This window comes from Danio aesculapii, chromosome 20 (assembly GCF_903798145.1).
Source record: "Danio aesculapii chromosome 20, fDanAes4.1, whole genome shotgun sequence".
NCBI classification, from domain to species: domain Eukaryota; kingdom Metazoa; phylum Chordata; class Actinopteri; order Cypriniformes; family Danionidae; genus Danio; species Danio aesculapii.
The window spans coordinates 47,504,291-47,523,441 of NC_079454.1; the positions used below are offsets into that span (position 1 = coordinate 47,504,291).

Below are 19,151 nucleotides of genomic sequence, written 5' to 3' on the forward strand. Positions count from 1 at the left end.
TAGGTGTATCTCACCCCAAAATTTAATTTCTGTCTTTATGTAATGATGTATTTGCCGACGCGAAAACACATGTGAGCTGACCATGAGCTGTTACCACAGAAAAGAAGCACATGAATGCTGTCTACTTTAGTGAACAGAACCTGCAAGAGAAAATCTGATAAGGATAAAGGTCTCATTTTACAAGTGAAAAAAAGTCTAATAATGTTGGCAATGACAAACATAAAACTCAACCAGAATAATTTAAACTATTCAAGTCCATCATTCCAAGTCTATACAAAATTTATCATTTTAATCAACAGTAGAGCTACACATAGGCCTAATATTATTATTATTGTTTTACCATATGTTTGAGAAATAACAATAATAATAGCCTACTTATATTAATCTTTATTTTACATCTACAGAATCGTGAGAAAATCCTGATCTTGATTTAAAGCAAAAAAAAAAATGTGATGCTCATTTTAGCCAGAATTGTGCAGCCCTAATCACAATGCAAGAGTTTGCCTTTTAGATCGCTGCTGTGTGGTTGCTTGGATGTTGTGGGTTTGTTGTTGCAAGTTAAAATGTCCAACCTTAAATGAAGGGCTGCACAATATATTATTTGACCATAGATATCATAATGTGCACATCCGCAATAGTCACATCACAGTATGCGCAGAGTTTAACAAATTACATTTACCATTTTTTAATCCATTCAGCCGATCTCCGGGTCTGGTGGGAGAATTTTTAGTTTAGCTTAGCATAATTAATTGAATCGGATTAGACCATTAGCTTCTCGCTCAAAAATGTGTCGATAATATTCCCATTTGAAGCTTGACTCTTCTGTAGTTACATCATGTACTGAGACTGACAGAAAATTAAAAAGTTTATATTTTCAAGGCTGATATGGCTAGCAACTATACTCTCATTCTGGTGTAATAATCAAGATTTTTGTTGCTGTACCATAGCTGTAGCAAACACAATAATATTACAATGATTTTAAAGGGAACCTATTATGCAAAAATCACTTTTAGAAGGGGTTTAAACACAGTCTGTGAATATAATCAGCTTCTAATGATGCGATTTTATTAATCACACTTGATAAAAACAGAAACACTTTGATTGACATTCTCCCTGTATACGTGTCATCACGTGCCCCCCCACTAGTGACAATCTCTCCCTCATTAGGACGTTAGTCTTGTTTTTAAATCTGCCACTATGCTGACACAAAGGCATCTGTAGCCCCGCCCTCTTCTGAAAAGAGCACAATTTCATTTGAATTTAAAGTGACAGTCACCAAAACAGCACGATTAGGATCAAAGCCTAAAAGGGGCAGTTTAAAAGAGTTATAAAAGATTATTTGTGTGGTATATTGAGCTGAAACTTGACATACACACTCTAGGGACATCAGAGCTTAATTTTACATCTTGTAAAAAGTAGGCATAATAGGTAGACTTTAAGCTAAATGTGTTCCTGCAAGACACAGAGATCAGCTGAATGAATACAAAATTGTAAAACTCAACTCTAGGCGAGCTGTAATATGAGCATGTTTTAATAAAAGTGTTTCTTTAGCAACTGTGCTGTCTAAAATTCATACTGACCATACTTCATAAAGAACAGCTTTCATAAACTGGCGTCTCTCCATTTGTCTCCATGCAGACTCAGACCATGAATTACGTGGGTCAGCTGGCGGGGCAGGTGTTCGTGCAGGTGAAGGAGCTCTACAGAGGTCTGAATCCTGCAACACTCTCCGGCTGCATCGATGTCATTGTTGTCCGGCAGCCGGACGGAGCGCTGGTCTGCTCTCCATTTCATGTGCGCTTCGGAAAAATGGGCGTCCTGAGATCACGAGAGAAAGTGGTGAGTGTCATGAAAAACAACGAATTTCAGTCACAAAGACAACAAAAAACAAGCTCTGACCTTCTCTCTCTTTACCATTCAGGTGGACATTGAGATTAACGGGGAACCTGTTAATTTACACATGAAGTTGGGTGAAAATGGAGAGGCTTTCTTTGTGAAGGAGACTGAAGATGATCAGGTGCAGAACATTAGAGAAACATACTTTTTTTGACATTCAGCAATATTCATGCTACTTCCCTTTCCTTTCTATACTCCATTGTCTTCTATTCATATCAGTAGCAGGGTTTACATCCGAACGTGAAGTTAATCTTTTCTAAAATGTAAAAAATCCCAAATGCTAATTAGGTTTGTTTCCATCAAGTTGTTAGAGGAGCTGACTGTAGTATTGGTAACCTAGCAACCAACAGTAAATAAGGCAAACATAATGGAGTCACGAGGGTTTGCTAGTTTCCATCTCCCATTATTCGCATTAACCCTTTTTCGAAAACCACATCCAACGAACGTGGCTCAGTGGTTAGCACTGTCGCCTCACAGCAAGAAGGTCACTGGTTCGAGCCTCCGATGAGTCAGTTGGCATTTCTGTGTGGAGTTTGCATGTTCTCCTCGTTTTAGTGTGAGTTTCCTCCGGGTGCTCCAGTTTCCCCCACAAGTCCAAAGACATGCGGTGCAGTTGAATTGGGTAAGCTAAATTGTCCATCGGTACAGATGAATTGGGTAAGCTAATTTGTCCATCGGTACAGATGAATTGGGTAAGGTAAATTGTCCATAGTGTATGTGTGTGAATGAGAGTGTATGGGTGTTTCCCAGTTATGGGTTGCAGCTGGAAGGGCATCCGCTGTGTAAAACATATGCTGGAAAAGTTGGCGGTTCAATCTGCTGTGGCAGTTAATAAATAATTCATTAATAAAGGGACTAAGCCGAGAAAAAAAAAAGAATGAATTTAGCATTTGCTAGCACACAGGGTGATAGGAACCCCGAATAGTGAGAACAGAAAACTCAAGTTCTGAGTTTAACCAGCAAAGCATATCAGATCTTTGCTGAACTTTTGGCTGGTCTTGGCTGAATGGTGTTTGGTTTTCAGTGCAGTGTGGTTTAGTCTGAAGTCATTTCACAAGCTCAAAGCCTAATGTGACCCTATTGTGATTCTAATCTAGTTTTCTAGAACAGAGCTGCATTCTGGAAAAGATTAAAGCAGCGATTCTAGAACAGAACATGCTTATAAAATTAGGAATACTTTTGAAGTGTTCTAACCTTTAACAATAGGCAAGGCAGGTTTATTTATATAGCACATTTTATACACAGTGGCTATTCAAAGTGCTTTACACAAACAAGAATAAAAGAAAATAAAAACAAATAATAAAAATGATTAAAAAACATATTAAATTGTGTTAAACAGGTTATAAAAGAATGAATGTGTTTTCGGGGGCGTGGGGGGTTTGGGGCGCAATAGCCTGCTTTGACTGAACTCTTGATATTTCTAATTTACTTAATCCTAAAGATCTGAGTGATCTGTTAGGTTTGTATTCAGTGAGCATATCTGTAATGTACTGAGGTCCTAGGTCATTTTGTGATTTATAGACAATTAATAATACTTTAAAATCTATTCTGAATGTAACTGGGAGCCAGTTTAAAGACCTGAGGACAGGTTTGATGTGCTCTGATTTTCTGGTTCTTGTAAGAATCCTGGTCGCAGCGTTCTGGATGAGCTGCAACTGTCTGACTGTCTTTTTGGCAAGGCAACTTGGCAAGTTTCTCTAAGTCCTCACTGGAAACAAAGCATCTAATTGCAATGTTGCAATTGCAATTACAATCTTGCAATGTTTTTGAGATAATAGTTTGCTAATTTAGACAGTATGCTGCTTTGACATGACTACTGAAACTCAGATCTGACTCCAGAATCACACCAAGATTCTTGACCTTATAGTTATTTGACCCTTAGGGTCAAGGTACGCATTTACCTTGAGAACCTCATCTCTGTTCCCAAATGCAATGACTTCAGTTTTCTGAATCTGAAAAGTAAAGCAGCACAGTGATTTTACAACAGTGATTAATTGTAGAACAGAACAGAATTTAAAATAGAACAGAACAGTGCTGTAGAGCAAACGTTTATTCTGAGCAAGATCATATTTATACAGGAAGTAAATATAGGATGCTGGAAGTAAATAAAGGATATGTGTTAAAGGGATAGTTCTTCCAAAACTGAAAGTTATGTCAGCATTTACCCCCCCCCCCTCCTTTGTCACAAACCTGTTTGTCTTTCTTTCTTCAGTTGAACACAAAAAGAAGATACAAGCTGGAAACCTGCAACCATTGACTTCCAAAGTATTTCCTGTTAAGGAAGTCAATGGTTACAGGTTTTCAGCTTTCTTCTAAAATATCTCCTTTAGTGTTCAACAGAAGAAGGAAACTCAAAAATGTTTGAAGGCACCAGAGGGAGAATCAATAGTGAGTTTTGATTTTTATGTGAACTATCCAACATGGGCTCATTCGAAAATGTAGCCCTGTATACATTTCTGGAGAACACAAATTATGTAGCCAGAGGTACGTATGGTTGCATTTCGTCTATAAAATGAACGCTACCGGGGAGGGGGGGGGGGATGTATGACGCCGTTTCTTTTCGCGCTTACCAGCTGACCGCTTACTTCCGTATGGACAGCTTTCCCGCTGAGGAGAGGAGTTGACCATGACGATAGGGTTCAAATCCAGCAAACAACAGCTCCAGAAAGCAGGTAAAACAAAAACAGAAGCCAAAAAATTAAATAAACAAGTAATTAACAGTGAGAATGTAGTAAAATCTGAAAACGTGGTAAAAATCTGAAGAGGGCTTTCCTTTTTCTGAATTGCTTTTTAAAACTGTCAGTTTGGTTTAGGGAAGTGGGTGGACGCTGGTCAATCAGTACTTTTGAAAGTACTATTGGTTGGATTTAGGGAAGGAGGAGGGTGTATCAATCGATTGGTCAGTCAGTCGACAGCAGCCTCTGGTGGATTTACATGAGAACAGCAGGCTCGAATGGCACTCGCAAAAGGAATTTGAGATCTGAAAAATCGTACACAGTGGCCTCTGGCGGATTCGCAAAAACAAAATTGCAAAAAACGTAGCTCCTGGGGCGTATTTGGCGCTCTCCAGAAATGTATATAGCGGTACGTTTTCAAAATGAGCTTGGGTTAGAACTATCCCTTTAAGTTTAAGACCATTGTGAATGTGACACTGTTTTAGAAATAAAAAGAAAGGAGATGTTTTTGAGGCTCAGACTTTGTGGTTTGTTAAATTCAGTTGAGCAAACATCCTCTTTTTATATGCCCACAGAGTCTTATTTTCATTATATCATCAGTTTTGTTTTGATAAAGCATTTTAGATTTTTACACTCACTTTATGTTTACACCATAATGTTGCACAACCTCAAAACACACATTGATTTCACAGTATTCATGCTGCTTTCCTCAATTTACAGATCATTCATTCATTCATTAATTTTCCATCGGCTTAGTCCCTTTATTCATCAGGGGTTCCCACAGCGGAATGAACCACCAACTTATCCATTATATACACAGCGGATACCCTTCCAGCTGCTACCTAGTACTAGGAAACACCCTTACACACACATTTACACACACACTCATACACCACGGCCAATTTAGTTTATTCCATTTTAGTTATTGCCAAATGACCCAGCGGGGACTCAAACCAGCAACCTTCTTGCTGTAAATCAACAGTGCTAACCACTGAGCCACTATGCCACCCAGAACACATTTATATTTTGTTTTATTTATTTATTTTTGGGGGGATTATTTTCCTACAGGAAGTGATTCCGCCTTACCTGGCAACATCTCCTATTCCGTCTGACGGAGGCGTTATGACAGGATCAAGCAATGAGAATAGCTTAATGAAGAAGAGGAGGAAGAGGAGGAAGAAGTGCCGAATGGAGGATGTGAAAAGAGAGGAGAGCATGGAGTTCTCGGACGAGGAGCTGTTCAACATGGACATTAACAGCAGTGAGCAGTCCGATCAGAACAGGTCAGCTGGCCATTTTAAAGGTGCTGTGAAATTAAAATAAAGTTTTTTAGATGTTAGTAAGAGTATTGCTAGTTTTAAGGATGTTAGTAAGGTAGTGTGCAACAAAACAGTGACAAAATTCGCTTTTAGTAGATATAAACCACATATAAACATCAAAAACTTGCAGTGTGTGGCTTCCGCATCAAAGATGTTTTCCACGTCACCTTATACTTCAGTTTCTCATCAAATCTTCTGACCAATGAAATGCTCTCTAGTATCTGACATACCTCGCCCCCTTTAACATGTTTTTCATTTGCTTTTCATTTAAAAATTAAAAGCGTTTTGAGTTCAACCACTCTCACTGGCAGAGCTGTGATGAAACGACAAGCTATTGGCTTAGTTTTAAAAAGGGGAGGAGCTTCCATATGTCCCGCCCTCTCGTCATGTTTCAGTTAAGATTACGTCAAACATCAAATAAAAAATGCACATTTCAAAGCACTTAACAGGACCTTTAAGATGTTAAAGAGAAAATGCATAAATATCAAAATAGATATATTTGGCAACATAAGTTAAGACTTACCAAGGCTGCATTGATGTGAACAGTAATAGCATGAAATATTAAAAATTAAATGAATGTTTTCTAATTTTATTTGCTTCATAATATATTTATTCTCTTAAAGAGTTTTTTTTTATTCTGATGACAAAGCTGAATATTCAATATTCATCATTAGTCTAGTATTGACAATGTAAAAAAAAGTTGACTCAACTTAAAATTTTAAGGCAAACAGGACATTTTTGAGCTTATTTAGCTTAAATCGAGTCAAGTGCAGTAATTGGGTTGAAAGTTGAGTCAACTCAAAAATGTCCCGAAGCTGGTTGCTTTAAAATTTTAAGTTGAGTCAACTTTTCTTTTACAGTGTGTCAGGTGATTGTTCAGAAATCACTCTAATAATGTTGATTTTGTGCTGAATTATGATATTTTCCGATGCAATATCTGATGATGTGTTTCTGTTTTTGTTCAGTGATGGAAACATTTGTGGTGCTTAATGTTTTTGTGGGAAGCGTGACACACTACAGTTAGTAAAATTTAAAAAATAAAATAAAAATACTTATTAGGCAAGGACATCTTAAACTGCAAATGTAACAAGAAAAACATTCATAATTTTCCTCAAAAAATTATATTCAGTTTTTTTTACTTTGAAAAATGGTTTACATAAAAATATTAAAAGGACAGTTAATCAAATAAAGATAATTTACACACTATTAACTCGCATCAAACTGCATTCATTCATTCATTTTCCTTCGGCTTAGTTCCTTATTCATCAGGGTTTGCCACAGCGGAATGAACCACCAACTATTCCAGCATATGTTTTACCCAGCGGATGCCTTTCCAGCCGCAACCCAGTACTGGGAAACACCCATACACTCATTTACACACACACACACACACACACTACGGCCAGTTTAGTTCATCCAATTCACCTGTACCGCATGTCTTTGGACTGTGGGGGAAACCGGAGCATCCAAAGGAAACCCACACCGACACGGGGAGAACATGCAAACTCCACACAGAAATGCTCACATCAAACTTTATATACTGAGCTTAAAAGAGTACACCCATTTTAAAATTGAATATTTTTATCCATTCCTCAGTGAATATGGCTAATATATATTGGTGTATTTGAACAAAACATATTTATGAAATAGATATAATTATTAAAATAATAATTTAGTCACAGAACATCTTTAGAAATAGAAAGATAAAACATTTAAATTCAATTAATTGTAAATAAAACATTACAAACTACAACATTGCAACTAAATTGTATATATTTTTTGTTTCTCTTGATGAGATGTAATATTTTTCCATAACATATAAATTTGCTGTACTAGTTTTTGAACCATTATTGTAAGTTATTTTGTTAGATAAGCTCCAGATTTGTCTTCAGTAGTGACTAAATTGTATATGCACAAATATAATATTAAAGCATCTTATAGAAAATATTAATTTAAATGAGAGATTTGTGGGCTATATACTCATATATGCTGAGCACTGTACATAAATTAGTTTAAATTCTTTAAATAAAATTAATTATATAAATTAGTTTTCTTTTGTTGAACACAAAAAAAAGATATTTGAGAAATGTTGGAAATGGCTGCCACTGACATCTGTTGTAGAAAGAAAGATATATAATGTTTACAATGGACGTGAATGGCTGCTGGTTTCCAACATTCTTCAAAATCTTCTTTTGTGTTCAACAGAAGAAAGAAACAAACAGGTTTGGCACAAGTGAAAGGGTGATTAATTGATGACAGAATTTACATTTTTGGGTGAACTATTCCTTTAAGCGGCAGAAATAAACATTCATTTAAAGTGTTTATCACATTTTTTAGACTATATTGCTTAACACTGGATATTTGTATGTGTTTAGAGACCTGTCGAGTGGAGGATCATCCACTGGAAACAAACAAAATACAATTTATGCTCACTCAGATGGAGACTGGAGTCCTGTTCACAGGTAAAGCACAAACACACACATTCACTCACACACACATCACTATTCACTTATAAAAAAAGTTCCAAATAATCTTTTCAGTGCTTTCTCTATTGTTTCTTTATGCTTTTCTTTAATAAAAATTAATTTTTGTAACATTTTTAGATGACAATAAATAGATTTATTTGGAAACATTTTAAGCACGTCCAGTTTCAACCACATACAGAGGTAATCAACAATGCATTTGACCTGATTACATTTGTTCAAACAACCAGCTAGACCAGCTACATTCTCAGCCTAGTGACCTAATTCTTATACATTACCGGACGTGTTGTTAAATGTTCCAGCCAGGATTTAAACTTTGCCAAATCTTAAAGGGGACCTATAATGCACAAATCACTTTTATAAGGGGTTTAAACACAGTTGTGTGGCAACAGTTTCAGCTTCTAATGGTAAAAATGTATTAATTTAATTGTTTATAATCACACTTGATAAACGTGCAGAAACACTTTGATTGACATTCTCCCTTTGTACGTGTCATCAGAGGGGGAAAGCCCCGCCCATTACTGACGGTCATTAGAATAGGAAGTCAGTCTTGAATCTGCCACTATGCTGATACAGAGGCATTTGTAGCTCCGCCCTCTTCTGAAAAAACCACAATCTCATTTGAATTTAAAGCGACAGTCACCAAAACGGCACAATCAGGATCAAAGCCTAAAGCGTCAGATTCAAAGAGTTATAAAACATTATTTGTGTGGTATTTTGAACTGAAACTTCACATACACACTCTCTAGGGACATCTTATTTTACATCTTGTAGAAAGAGGCATATGGGTCACCTTTAAGTGCTATTTTGTAGGCAATAAAAATGTGAAAAGCACTCTTGATTCTAAGACAAACCCATAGGGGCTGTTTACACTTGCTTACTTCACACGTATTTTCTGATCAGAACAAGTGTGATCAATTTAAAAGTCTGCACTAAGAGATTTGAAATGTAAACCTTACTTATGAAAATAGTACCTAACCATTAGTAAAATAAAGTGTCACCTAATGGGACTACTTTGCATGTGAAATGTGTGCATAAATCCTGTTTGTTCAGTAAGGAGTGTTTTGACTGTCATCTCTTTTTCTCTCCAGTCCTAATGCGTCTCGTCCGTGCAGCCCTAAGAGTGACTCTGAGCTGCTGTGTAAAAATCACCAGGAGGATTCGGCCATGTCGTGGTCCTGGGGGGAATTACCACAAACCGCCAAGGTCAGAATTATCCCAAAACCCAATTCTCTTGTTGTGAATTGCTGAAGCGTTTACCATGGTTTATGGTATTATCGCAATATTGACCTAAGCTACATAAGAGTTACTTGAACAGGTATAATGAGAAAAGTTTTTTATAAAGTGTATGCACGATTTTACAGTAGCACTTAACATTAAAGTCTGATTAGTAAATGTTTGTTAATGGATTAAAATCAGAAGTGAAATGAGGCCAGATTTATTAATTACTAAGTTAATATTAGATTAAAATAACTACTCAATTTTATTAGTTATTAACTCTACTTATTAAAATGATTATGACTTGTAATCAGATTACAACTACAATTTTAATGCATTAGGCATTAAATAAGAATTTGTCATCAACTAAAATTAATAAAAGCTTTTGTAGTTTTCAACATGAGTTTAGTTAAATTAACTGATGTTACATTTTAGAGCCTTGCTGCACAGTATTAGCGAACAAGAGGCCTATTAATAGTCGCTAAATTTCAAGTCAATATTTCAGCATGTAGTAGGCAGGATTAACATGTTAAAATGTTAAAAAACACTCCACCTTTTTTTTTGAGGTCTAGAACCATTTTTAATATGCTCAACCAATTTATTGTTCTGGCGGGGTCACTTTTAGCTTAGCTTAGCATAATGAATTGAATCGGATTAGACCATTAGCATTTCGCTCAAAATTTTCAAAAAGATTTTTGATAATTTTCCTATTTTAGCTTAAGTCTTCTGTAGTTACATTGTGTAATAAAACCAATGAAAATGACTATTTTCTAGGCCAATATTGCAAGGAACTACTCTCATTCTGGCGTAATAGTGAAGAGAACTGCTGCTGTACTGTGTCTGCTCCAGACTGAGTAATATTACGCAGCATAGGAGAACCAGTGGTTTTAGAGGGCGCCTTGAAACCTAATTTGGACTATTAAACTAACCAATTAGGTTTCCAATCATTTGGCGCTGTTATGAAATCCACAGCAAAAAGATTGTAAATATTCTAAAAAACACTGTAAAAAGTTTATTAATAAACAATTATTCACAGTATTTTGAAGTGCGTCCACTCTATCAATATTGTGCATGCTCATTACCATGATATATTGAAGTATTGTATATCTGTATGGGGTAAATAATTATTGAACACGTCACCATTTTTCTCAGAAAACATATTTCTAAGGGTGCCGTTGACTTGAAATTTTCACAGAATGTTGGTAACAACCAAAGAAATCCAAACATGCAAACAAAACAAAACTAATTAGTTTACAAATGAAGTTATGTGTATTAAAGTGAAATGTCAAAGGGAAAAAGTATTGAACACATGAAGAAAGGGAGGTATAGAAAGGCAGTGAAAGACCAGACAGCAGCAGAAATCTCTCAGTAGTTCTTCAGCAACCCTTTGCCCTTCCTCAGTGTAAATGAAAATCATCTGCTTCAGTCCAACATCTACATTAGCAGGAGGGTGAAGATGAAACCAGGGTGGACATTTTTACCAAAGTCTGGTTCAACTCCATGTCAACAGCTCCTTTAGAAATGTTATTCCAGTAAAAAACATGACGTGTTCAATACTTATTTCCCCACTGTATGTCTACATCTAACTAACTAATCAACTATAACATCCGTATGATTTGAAATTCCCTTCATATATTAAACTTATACTAACTCCGTAATAAAATGATTGTATTTACAGCCATCATTTCTGCCAGCAAAACCAAACGTGCTGCCCTCGTGCCCACTGTCAATCCCCGTCTCTAACAACACACATTTCAGAGTCATCACTGAGACGGACACACACCAACCCCACAGAAACAGGACATTATATGCTGATGACCAACCAAATGCAGAGAAAGAGTGTGAAAAGCAGGATATGACACGAAGAGCTTCTATGATGTCAGAGACAGAAGTGGGAGGAGCAAGTACTGTGCCCCGCCCACAAAATAAGACAGAATCTTCTTTGAAAAGTAAAGGTTAGGTGGTGCATCATTTTTTTTTATGGTTAAAAGCTTTGTTTTTGTAAACATAATGCATATGTGTGTGTGTGTGTGTGTGTGTGTGTGTGTGTGTGTGTGTGTGTGTGTGTGTGTGTGTGTGTGTGTATGTGTTTTTGTGACATATCAGGACACAAATCTGTATAATGACATAGGTATGATGCAGGTATTACAAAAAGGAGGTGAAATATAAGGACATTGGTGACGTCCTCATTTCTCAAAATGCTTATAAATCCCACAGGATGAGTTTAATCAGAGAGTAAAGCTGCACACTGTCTCCTGTGATGGTTGGGTTTAGGGGTAGGGTGGGGTGAGGGCAATACAATATACGGTTTGGACAGTATAAAATCAATGGCAACCTATGTAATGTACCCACTTTTCACAAAAACAAACGTGTGTGTGTGTGTGTGTGTGTGTGTGTTCCCATGCAGATAAGAAAAGCCGCCATCTGGGTTCTGATGGCGTGTATTTAGATGATATTAAAGATCTGGAGCCGGAGGTGGCGGCACTTTACTTCCCTAAAAGGTTTGTAATCATAATTTCACATGTCTGTATGGCTAGAGTTTTTCTTTATAGTTTACTGAACCTTTAGACAAAATATTTTTTGCATTTGTTTTCTTTGTTGAGTACCAAATTTTAGCTGAAATGGCTCACACATTGTTCAATTGGATATTTTTGACATTTTTTAACAAACATTCTACAAGTGTTAACATACACTTCCATAAGTGATTATATGAGCAAGTTATCGTTTTATTAACAAAATGAATATTGTTCATGTTATCGAGAAAAAATCAGTAATGTTTTATCAGTAATAAGACACCGAAGCCATGTCCTGTATGGAGATGTTTTTACAATTATACTAAAAGCTAATGTACTACATTTTACCTATCAAAATGTAATAACATTAATAATAAAATTATATATTTTTTAAGTAAAGTTTTGATTATGTTAATAATTTAGAGACTTTAAAAACGTGTGTGTCAAATGATACAACTGGTTATTTCAGGGTAATCAAATATAAAAGTGATGCACAATATATCAGCAGCTATATCAGCATTTGTATGAAATAAATACATATTTTAATGTTATTAAATAAATTATTGTCCAATAAATTATGGATTAATTCCACACTTCTGATTATGTGGTTGGTACCATCCATGTGACACACAGACACACTTTAGAGGAGTGTATGTTAGAGGAAAGACAAGATGTCTGATGGGTTTTTCATAGGGGTGTAACGGATCACGATTGGCCTGTGATCCATACGGATTACAAACCACGGTTAGGAACACATGTGACCCGCGGATTAATAACTTTTTTGAACTTGTAGGTTAATCCAACATTTATAACAATTGCAGAGAGAATCATCTTTTGAGAATCAAATCATGTATATGAAAGCATTTTGGCTTCCCTGTAAAATATAATGATGATGTAAAAAGTTTTGGTGGGACCTAAATGCTTTCTTAGGCTATTAATTAAAGGTGTTTTCTGTCACTGTTTGTTTAGCCTGCATGTATTGTGTAAAGCTGCATGATTAAACATTAAAAAACCGTGATCTTCATTCAAACCTGCGCAACATGAATGATAAATGATAATGATTTCCATACGTTTATTAATCTTTGGAAGCGCTGCTTTCAAATCAGCGTTTGATCGAGAGAAATTCATTTTGTACACATTTTCAGTGAGTTACAAACAATTATATAACACAGAAGTACTGGGAGAACAACCTATAGTTCAGATATAAACACTGATGTTTATGGTAAAGATTTAAATCACCGTTTAATGGAACTTGACGCTGGTGAATGTTGTAGCAATTACATTGTTTAACCAACAGGTGGCGACAAACAACCATCAAAATTATGTCACGGAATAGGTTTTCAAAAATGATCCACCTTTAATGAAACATGAAGTTTTATGTGTGAATTGTTGAATCAATAACATAAATATGATATGCTGTACATGATGTTCGATTTCTATATTTAGCGTTATCAGTAACAGTAGTAAAGGTCATATTTTGTATTGAATATTTTCCTTTTTTTCAGCTGGTTCTTTCTTGATTTTTATTTTGATTGAAATTACAGATTCTAAGTTCTGTTTGTTAAACCAATGGTTTGTACAAATTGTATAAATTTGTATAAATGGAAAGCAAATGACATTTGTCTCCTCCCTTTTTTGCTGATTTGAAAAATGGTCCGATCCGTGATTCAAAAACCATAGTGTGATCCGAACTGTGAGATTCGTGATTCGTTACACCACTACTTTTTCACCATGGATAAAAGAGGACATTATCATTTTAGGGGAAAAATACCCAGATACTTCTTTGAAGATTTCTTAAAAAATAAATTATTTGTTCACTCTATTCATTTCTATTTTGTTTTTTGTAATGAGACTGGGAAAAACTTGTCAATTTTACACAGAATTTTCCGCTAAAATTATTAATCGAAAGAGAGTCATTTACTGTCAATACAATTTTACCGTCAATAAAATGTGGCTATTTTAATAGGCTTGTGTTTTTTTTCATCAGTATGGTTTAAGAGTAAATTGAAAACGTTGTACAAAATTACTTTATATTATTAATAAAATAATAAATTATTATTACAAAGCTTTTTCAGTTTAGTTTAGTTTAGTTTAGTGCATACGTTCATGCATACCTAATACCTTTTTACTTTTATTTAATATAACATTAACAATGCAAATCCAATTTAGAAACACCTGTTTGGTCAGCAAAGTATGTCTGTCATATGACTTATCTACTAAAAGACAGAAAATAAACATAAACATTTGCATAGTATTCCATAATATTACTGTAATGAATTTAATAATTGAAAATACGATCGTCAACATTTGAAGTGGATTAAAACCTGATCTAAATCTATTGATCTACACTCATTCTTGTCTTAGGATGATTTTAAAAATCTTTTTGATTTACTTGTTGTATGTGTGTGTATATATATATATATATATATATATATATATATATATATATATATATATATATATATATATATATATATATATATATATATGCAGATTTCTACAGGCACAGATTCAATTTGGGGGAGTTATGTTATTGGTATCAGCGGAATTTTCCATATCTGTGCATATCCCTGAAATATATTTACATCTAGTAGCGCTTATAGCAACTATAAAAGTTAGTATTGTTTGTTTGTCTGTGCAGTGGATCAGAGCGTCATGGCGAGGATCGTGTGACCGTCTCTCCTCAGTCTATGTGCAGCTCAGGAGCAGACAGTGGAGTCGACAGCTACGACCTGCCGTCCATGGCCATCTCTCTGTGCGGAGGCCTGACCGAAAACAGAGACATCACTAAAGGTGCACAGACTCGTTATCAGCGCGCCACATTTATTATGCACAACATGCTTGAGATTCGTTCATTAATCATTCATGTCTGCATTTGCATTGTGCTCTTATCTTACAACCTCAATTCTAAAAAAGTTGGCATTTTTTTGTAAAATGCAATAAAATCAAGAACGTTTGACTTGTTCAGTGACAAAAAAAGATGCCAATGTGTTAAAGGGGTAGTTCACCCAAAAATGAATATTCTGTTATTAATTACTCACCCTCATGCCTCTCCAATCATTTTCATTCATCTTCTGGACAGAAATTAAGATATTTTGGATGAAATCTATGAGCTCCCTCATCCTCCACAGAGAGTAATAGTCCCAAGATCTCAAGTCCTGAAAAGGAAAATGAGTCAAAACTCTTCATGTGACTTCAGTAGTTTAACTGTAATCATACGAAGCTCCAAGAAAACTTTTGTGCACCAATGAAACTGTAAAAATTACGTATTGCACAATATATTGCAAAAATATTATTATTGCGAAATGCCATATACATATTGCAGACGTGTGATAAATTACATTTATTTTATGCATTGGTTGTTTACCTAAATTTGACCAATCAGATGGGGCCTCACTATCTTTAGCCCCGCCTCCCCAGTAGTTGCTGTTCTGCTATTAGCTGGAGCAGTTCAAAGTTGAACCCTGAGCTGAAAATAAAGACTAATGGCTTTATTTTAACGATCTATGCGCAAAGTCTAAAGCTCATGGTTCAAAAGCATTAAGGGCGCATCCGAATCCACTTTTGCTACTTTAAGGACGGAAAAATACACTCTGCATACATTTTACAAAACAACATCCCATCTATTTTGGAATTATGGCTGTAAATTCATTCACACGTAAATTCATAAATATTGATTCTCTTTCATTCAGAGCATTTCCAGCAGAAGTCTGTGTCCTTTCAGCAGTTTTCAGATAATCCATCCATCATTAATGACCCTAATCTTGTGGTGAAGATCGGCTCTAAGTGAGTGTTACATTACAGTAATGGATTCTTTTCTCATTTGTCTTGGGCTGAAATAACAGATGCTAAATGTATTTCCTTTTATCTGTGCAGGTATTATAACTGGAGCACCGCTGCACCGATTATGCTGGCCATGCAAGCCTTCCAGAAACCATTGCCTAAGGTACACACACACACACACACACACACACACACACACACACACACACACACACACACACACACACACACACACACACACACACACACACACATTAGCTTATTTGTCTCATCTGATTCATTCATTTAGCAAAATCATTTATTCATTAACTATTTCTCAAAACTGATTCACTGAGTCACAGGTTTTGCTTAATCGTATCATATTGTATCTTTTCCTTAATATTAATATTGATATATTAATGACAAAAACAACAAATAAAAATATAGTAAAAACAATAATAGCAGTTCAAATAAACAAACAAGATATATTCCATCAGTATATTTACATTAATTTATGATCAAAATTCTAAAACTTTAATTCTTGCTGAATTTTACTGAATATTTCTGATAAACAGTCAAGGCTGCAATTATTTATATCCCTGGCAAATTTTGACTTGGGGCTTTATTTTACTGATCTAGGTGCAAAGTCTAAAGCGCATGGCGCAAAAGCAATAAGTTCGTGTCTGAATCCACTTTTGCTATTTAAGGACAGAAAAATACGGTCTGCGTCCCGCCACATGGTCTAACAGGGCTGTGCTTATTCTCTTAATGAGTTATGGATGTGTTTTGAGCATAACATGCATTAAACTAAATAGATTCTCATCTTCCATTTCCTTTAAGAGTCACGCCATGGCACATTTGCTATTTACATGGCGGACTTTGTAAGTGGAGAAACTGAATGCTTCACTAGCAAGAAAACAATTAAACAGATCATCTGCAGTGCGAGGATAAAGAACAAGCCTCCTCCATTCAGCCTCTTTACTTTTACTTTTTACTCCTTTACCTTTCATGGAGTAAGGAAACTATGTTTTACGCGCTCCACGAAAGACATCCATTAGCCTACATATTTAATTTCATTTGTTAAGCACAAAGATTTGTTTCAAAACTATGTCTAAATTCAGTTCTAATTTCCAGCAAACGAATAAATGAACTGAGAAATGAGTTATATCCAAACACACGTCCTGTTCTTATGCCACATATAGTGACACATACGTCTCCAAAACCCAACAGGTGGACAAATCTACACTAGTTTTTATTAAAACAAATATAAATATGCGTATAATAGTATTATAAATATAATAATATAATACTGCTAATAAAATAACATTACACAAATACAAATTGTCATGAATAAACTTAAAAAAAAACCCCGAGATGAGATATGGAAGTAGTGGTTTTTATATTTATGTAGAAAAGAATCATTTTTGTATTATTTTAATCCTTTAATTTTTTACATATGTAAAGATATTTGTGTATTGCTGTAGAACCTGTGTGTATTAAGCAAAGTGTAAATGTTTGGACCTGCATAGGTGCATAACTAACGCGCTCTGCGCTGGACTTTAGACCTGCTTTTAGTTGGTCATTGGCGCGGTCTATTTCAGTTCCTCAAAATAGCAACACGCCAACAATGCGCCTTAACATACTTCCTTTTTAGACCAGTACACCCACGAGTCCACAAAGTGGCGCAAAATGTAAAATTACAGGTTGCGCTGGTCTGAAAATAGCAACAAATGGTGCCAAAAATGTCTTGAGCCTTATTGCACCAGGTGTGTAATAGGGCCCACAAAGTTACTTTTATTCAACCAGCGAGGTTTTATTGAATCAGAAATTACACAGGCTTCTCCCAAAAGATAATAAGAGGATGTATAAAGAGCCATGATTGTGGTAAAAAATATTTCTTAGCTTTTATTTAGCTTTGAACAAAAACTCTAAGTCAGAATTTTTCTGAATACATTTTCCATTGATGCAAATAATTAGTTACTAGAGGACAATATTTAGCAGAGATACAACATTTATTAATTTGGTATCTGAAAGAAAATAAAATCGAAATACTGAGAAAATAGTGTTTAAATTAAAAAAAAAACTAAATTCTTAGCAATGCATATTACTAATCAAAAACTGAGTTTTACTATTTAAGCTTGGAGATATAAAAAATGACCACGCAAGATGATCTTTACTTTAATAATATTTAATATTTGGTTATTGGCATAAAACAACACATACACATACCCATACACAATAAATGTGCTATATAAAATACACACACACATTACATTACACATTACACAAGATAAGTCTGCACACAAACACACACTTGTACATGATAAAATACACACTTATACATGATAAAACTACACACACACATTTACACATGATTAAACTACACACAAACCCACACTTGTTCATGAACTAACACACACTTATACATGATAAAACTACACACACACATTTACACATGATTAAACTACACACAAACCCACACTTGTTCATGAACTAACACACACTTATACATGATAAAACTACACACACACATTTACACATGATTAAACTACACACAAACCCACACTTGTTCATGAAGTAACACACACTTATACATGATAAAACTACACACACACATTTACACATGATTAAACTACACATAAACCCACCCTTGTACATGATAAAACTACACACACACATTTACACATGATTAAACTACACATAAACCCACCCTTGTACATGATAAAACTACACACACACATTTACACATGATTAAACTACACATAAACCCACCCTTGTACATGATAAAACTACACACACACATTTACACATGATTAAACTACACATAAACCCACCCTTGTACATGATAAAACTACACACACACATTTACACATGATTAAACTACACACAAACCCACACTTGTACATAATAAAAATACAAACACACATTTACACGATTAAACTACACACAAACACACACTTGTACATGATAAAATTACACACACTTATACATGATAAAACTACACACAAACACACACTTGTACATGAACAAACACACACTTATACATGATAAAACACACACTTATACATGATAAAACTACACACACACACACACACACAGACACACACACACACACACATTTACACATGATAAAACTACACACACACACTTTGAAAACAATCATTTTGGCCAATACATTGCTTTTTTTATTTAGCTATAGTTAAAAATATACCTGTCAAACATAAGACTTTGTGATCCCATATGTAATTTAACCTGCAGTGATAACGCTGTGCTCCCATTTTTCCA

The 19,151-nt window shown here is 35.0% G+C and overlaps 1 protein-coding gene across 2 annotated transcripts in view; it reads left to right on the forward strand.

Moving 5' to 3' along the window:
* Positions 1-19,151, forward strand: part of lpin1b (lipin 1b) — a 38,587-nt gene that overhangs the window by 12,017 nt on the left and 7,419 nt on the right. For both annotated transcript variants that reach the window (XM_056481694.1, XM_056481695.1), the window contains exons 2-11: positions 1,639-1,839; positions 1,922-2,017; positions 5,640-5,854; positions 8,266-8,352; positions 9,465-9,579; positions 11,270-11,546; positions 11,999-12,092; positions 14,746-14,897; positions 15,797-15,890; positions 15,981-16,050. In XM_056481694.1, coding sequence (XP_056337669.1) covers positions 1,639-1,839; positions 1,922-2,017; positions 5,640-5,854; positions 8,266-8,352; positions 9,465-9,579; positions 11,270-11,546; positions 11,999-12,092; positions 14,746-14,897; positions 15,797-15,890; positions 15,981-16,050 — 1,401 coding nt within the window. The remainder of the gene's footprint in view (positions 1-1,638; positions 1,840-1,921; positions 2,018-5,639; positions 5,855-8,265; positions 8,353-9,464; positions 9,580-11,269; positions 11,547-11,998; positions 12,093-14,745; positions 14,898-15,796; positions 15,891-15,980; positions 16,051-19,151) is intronic.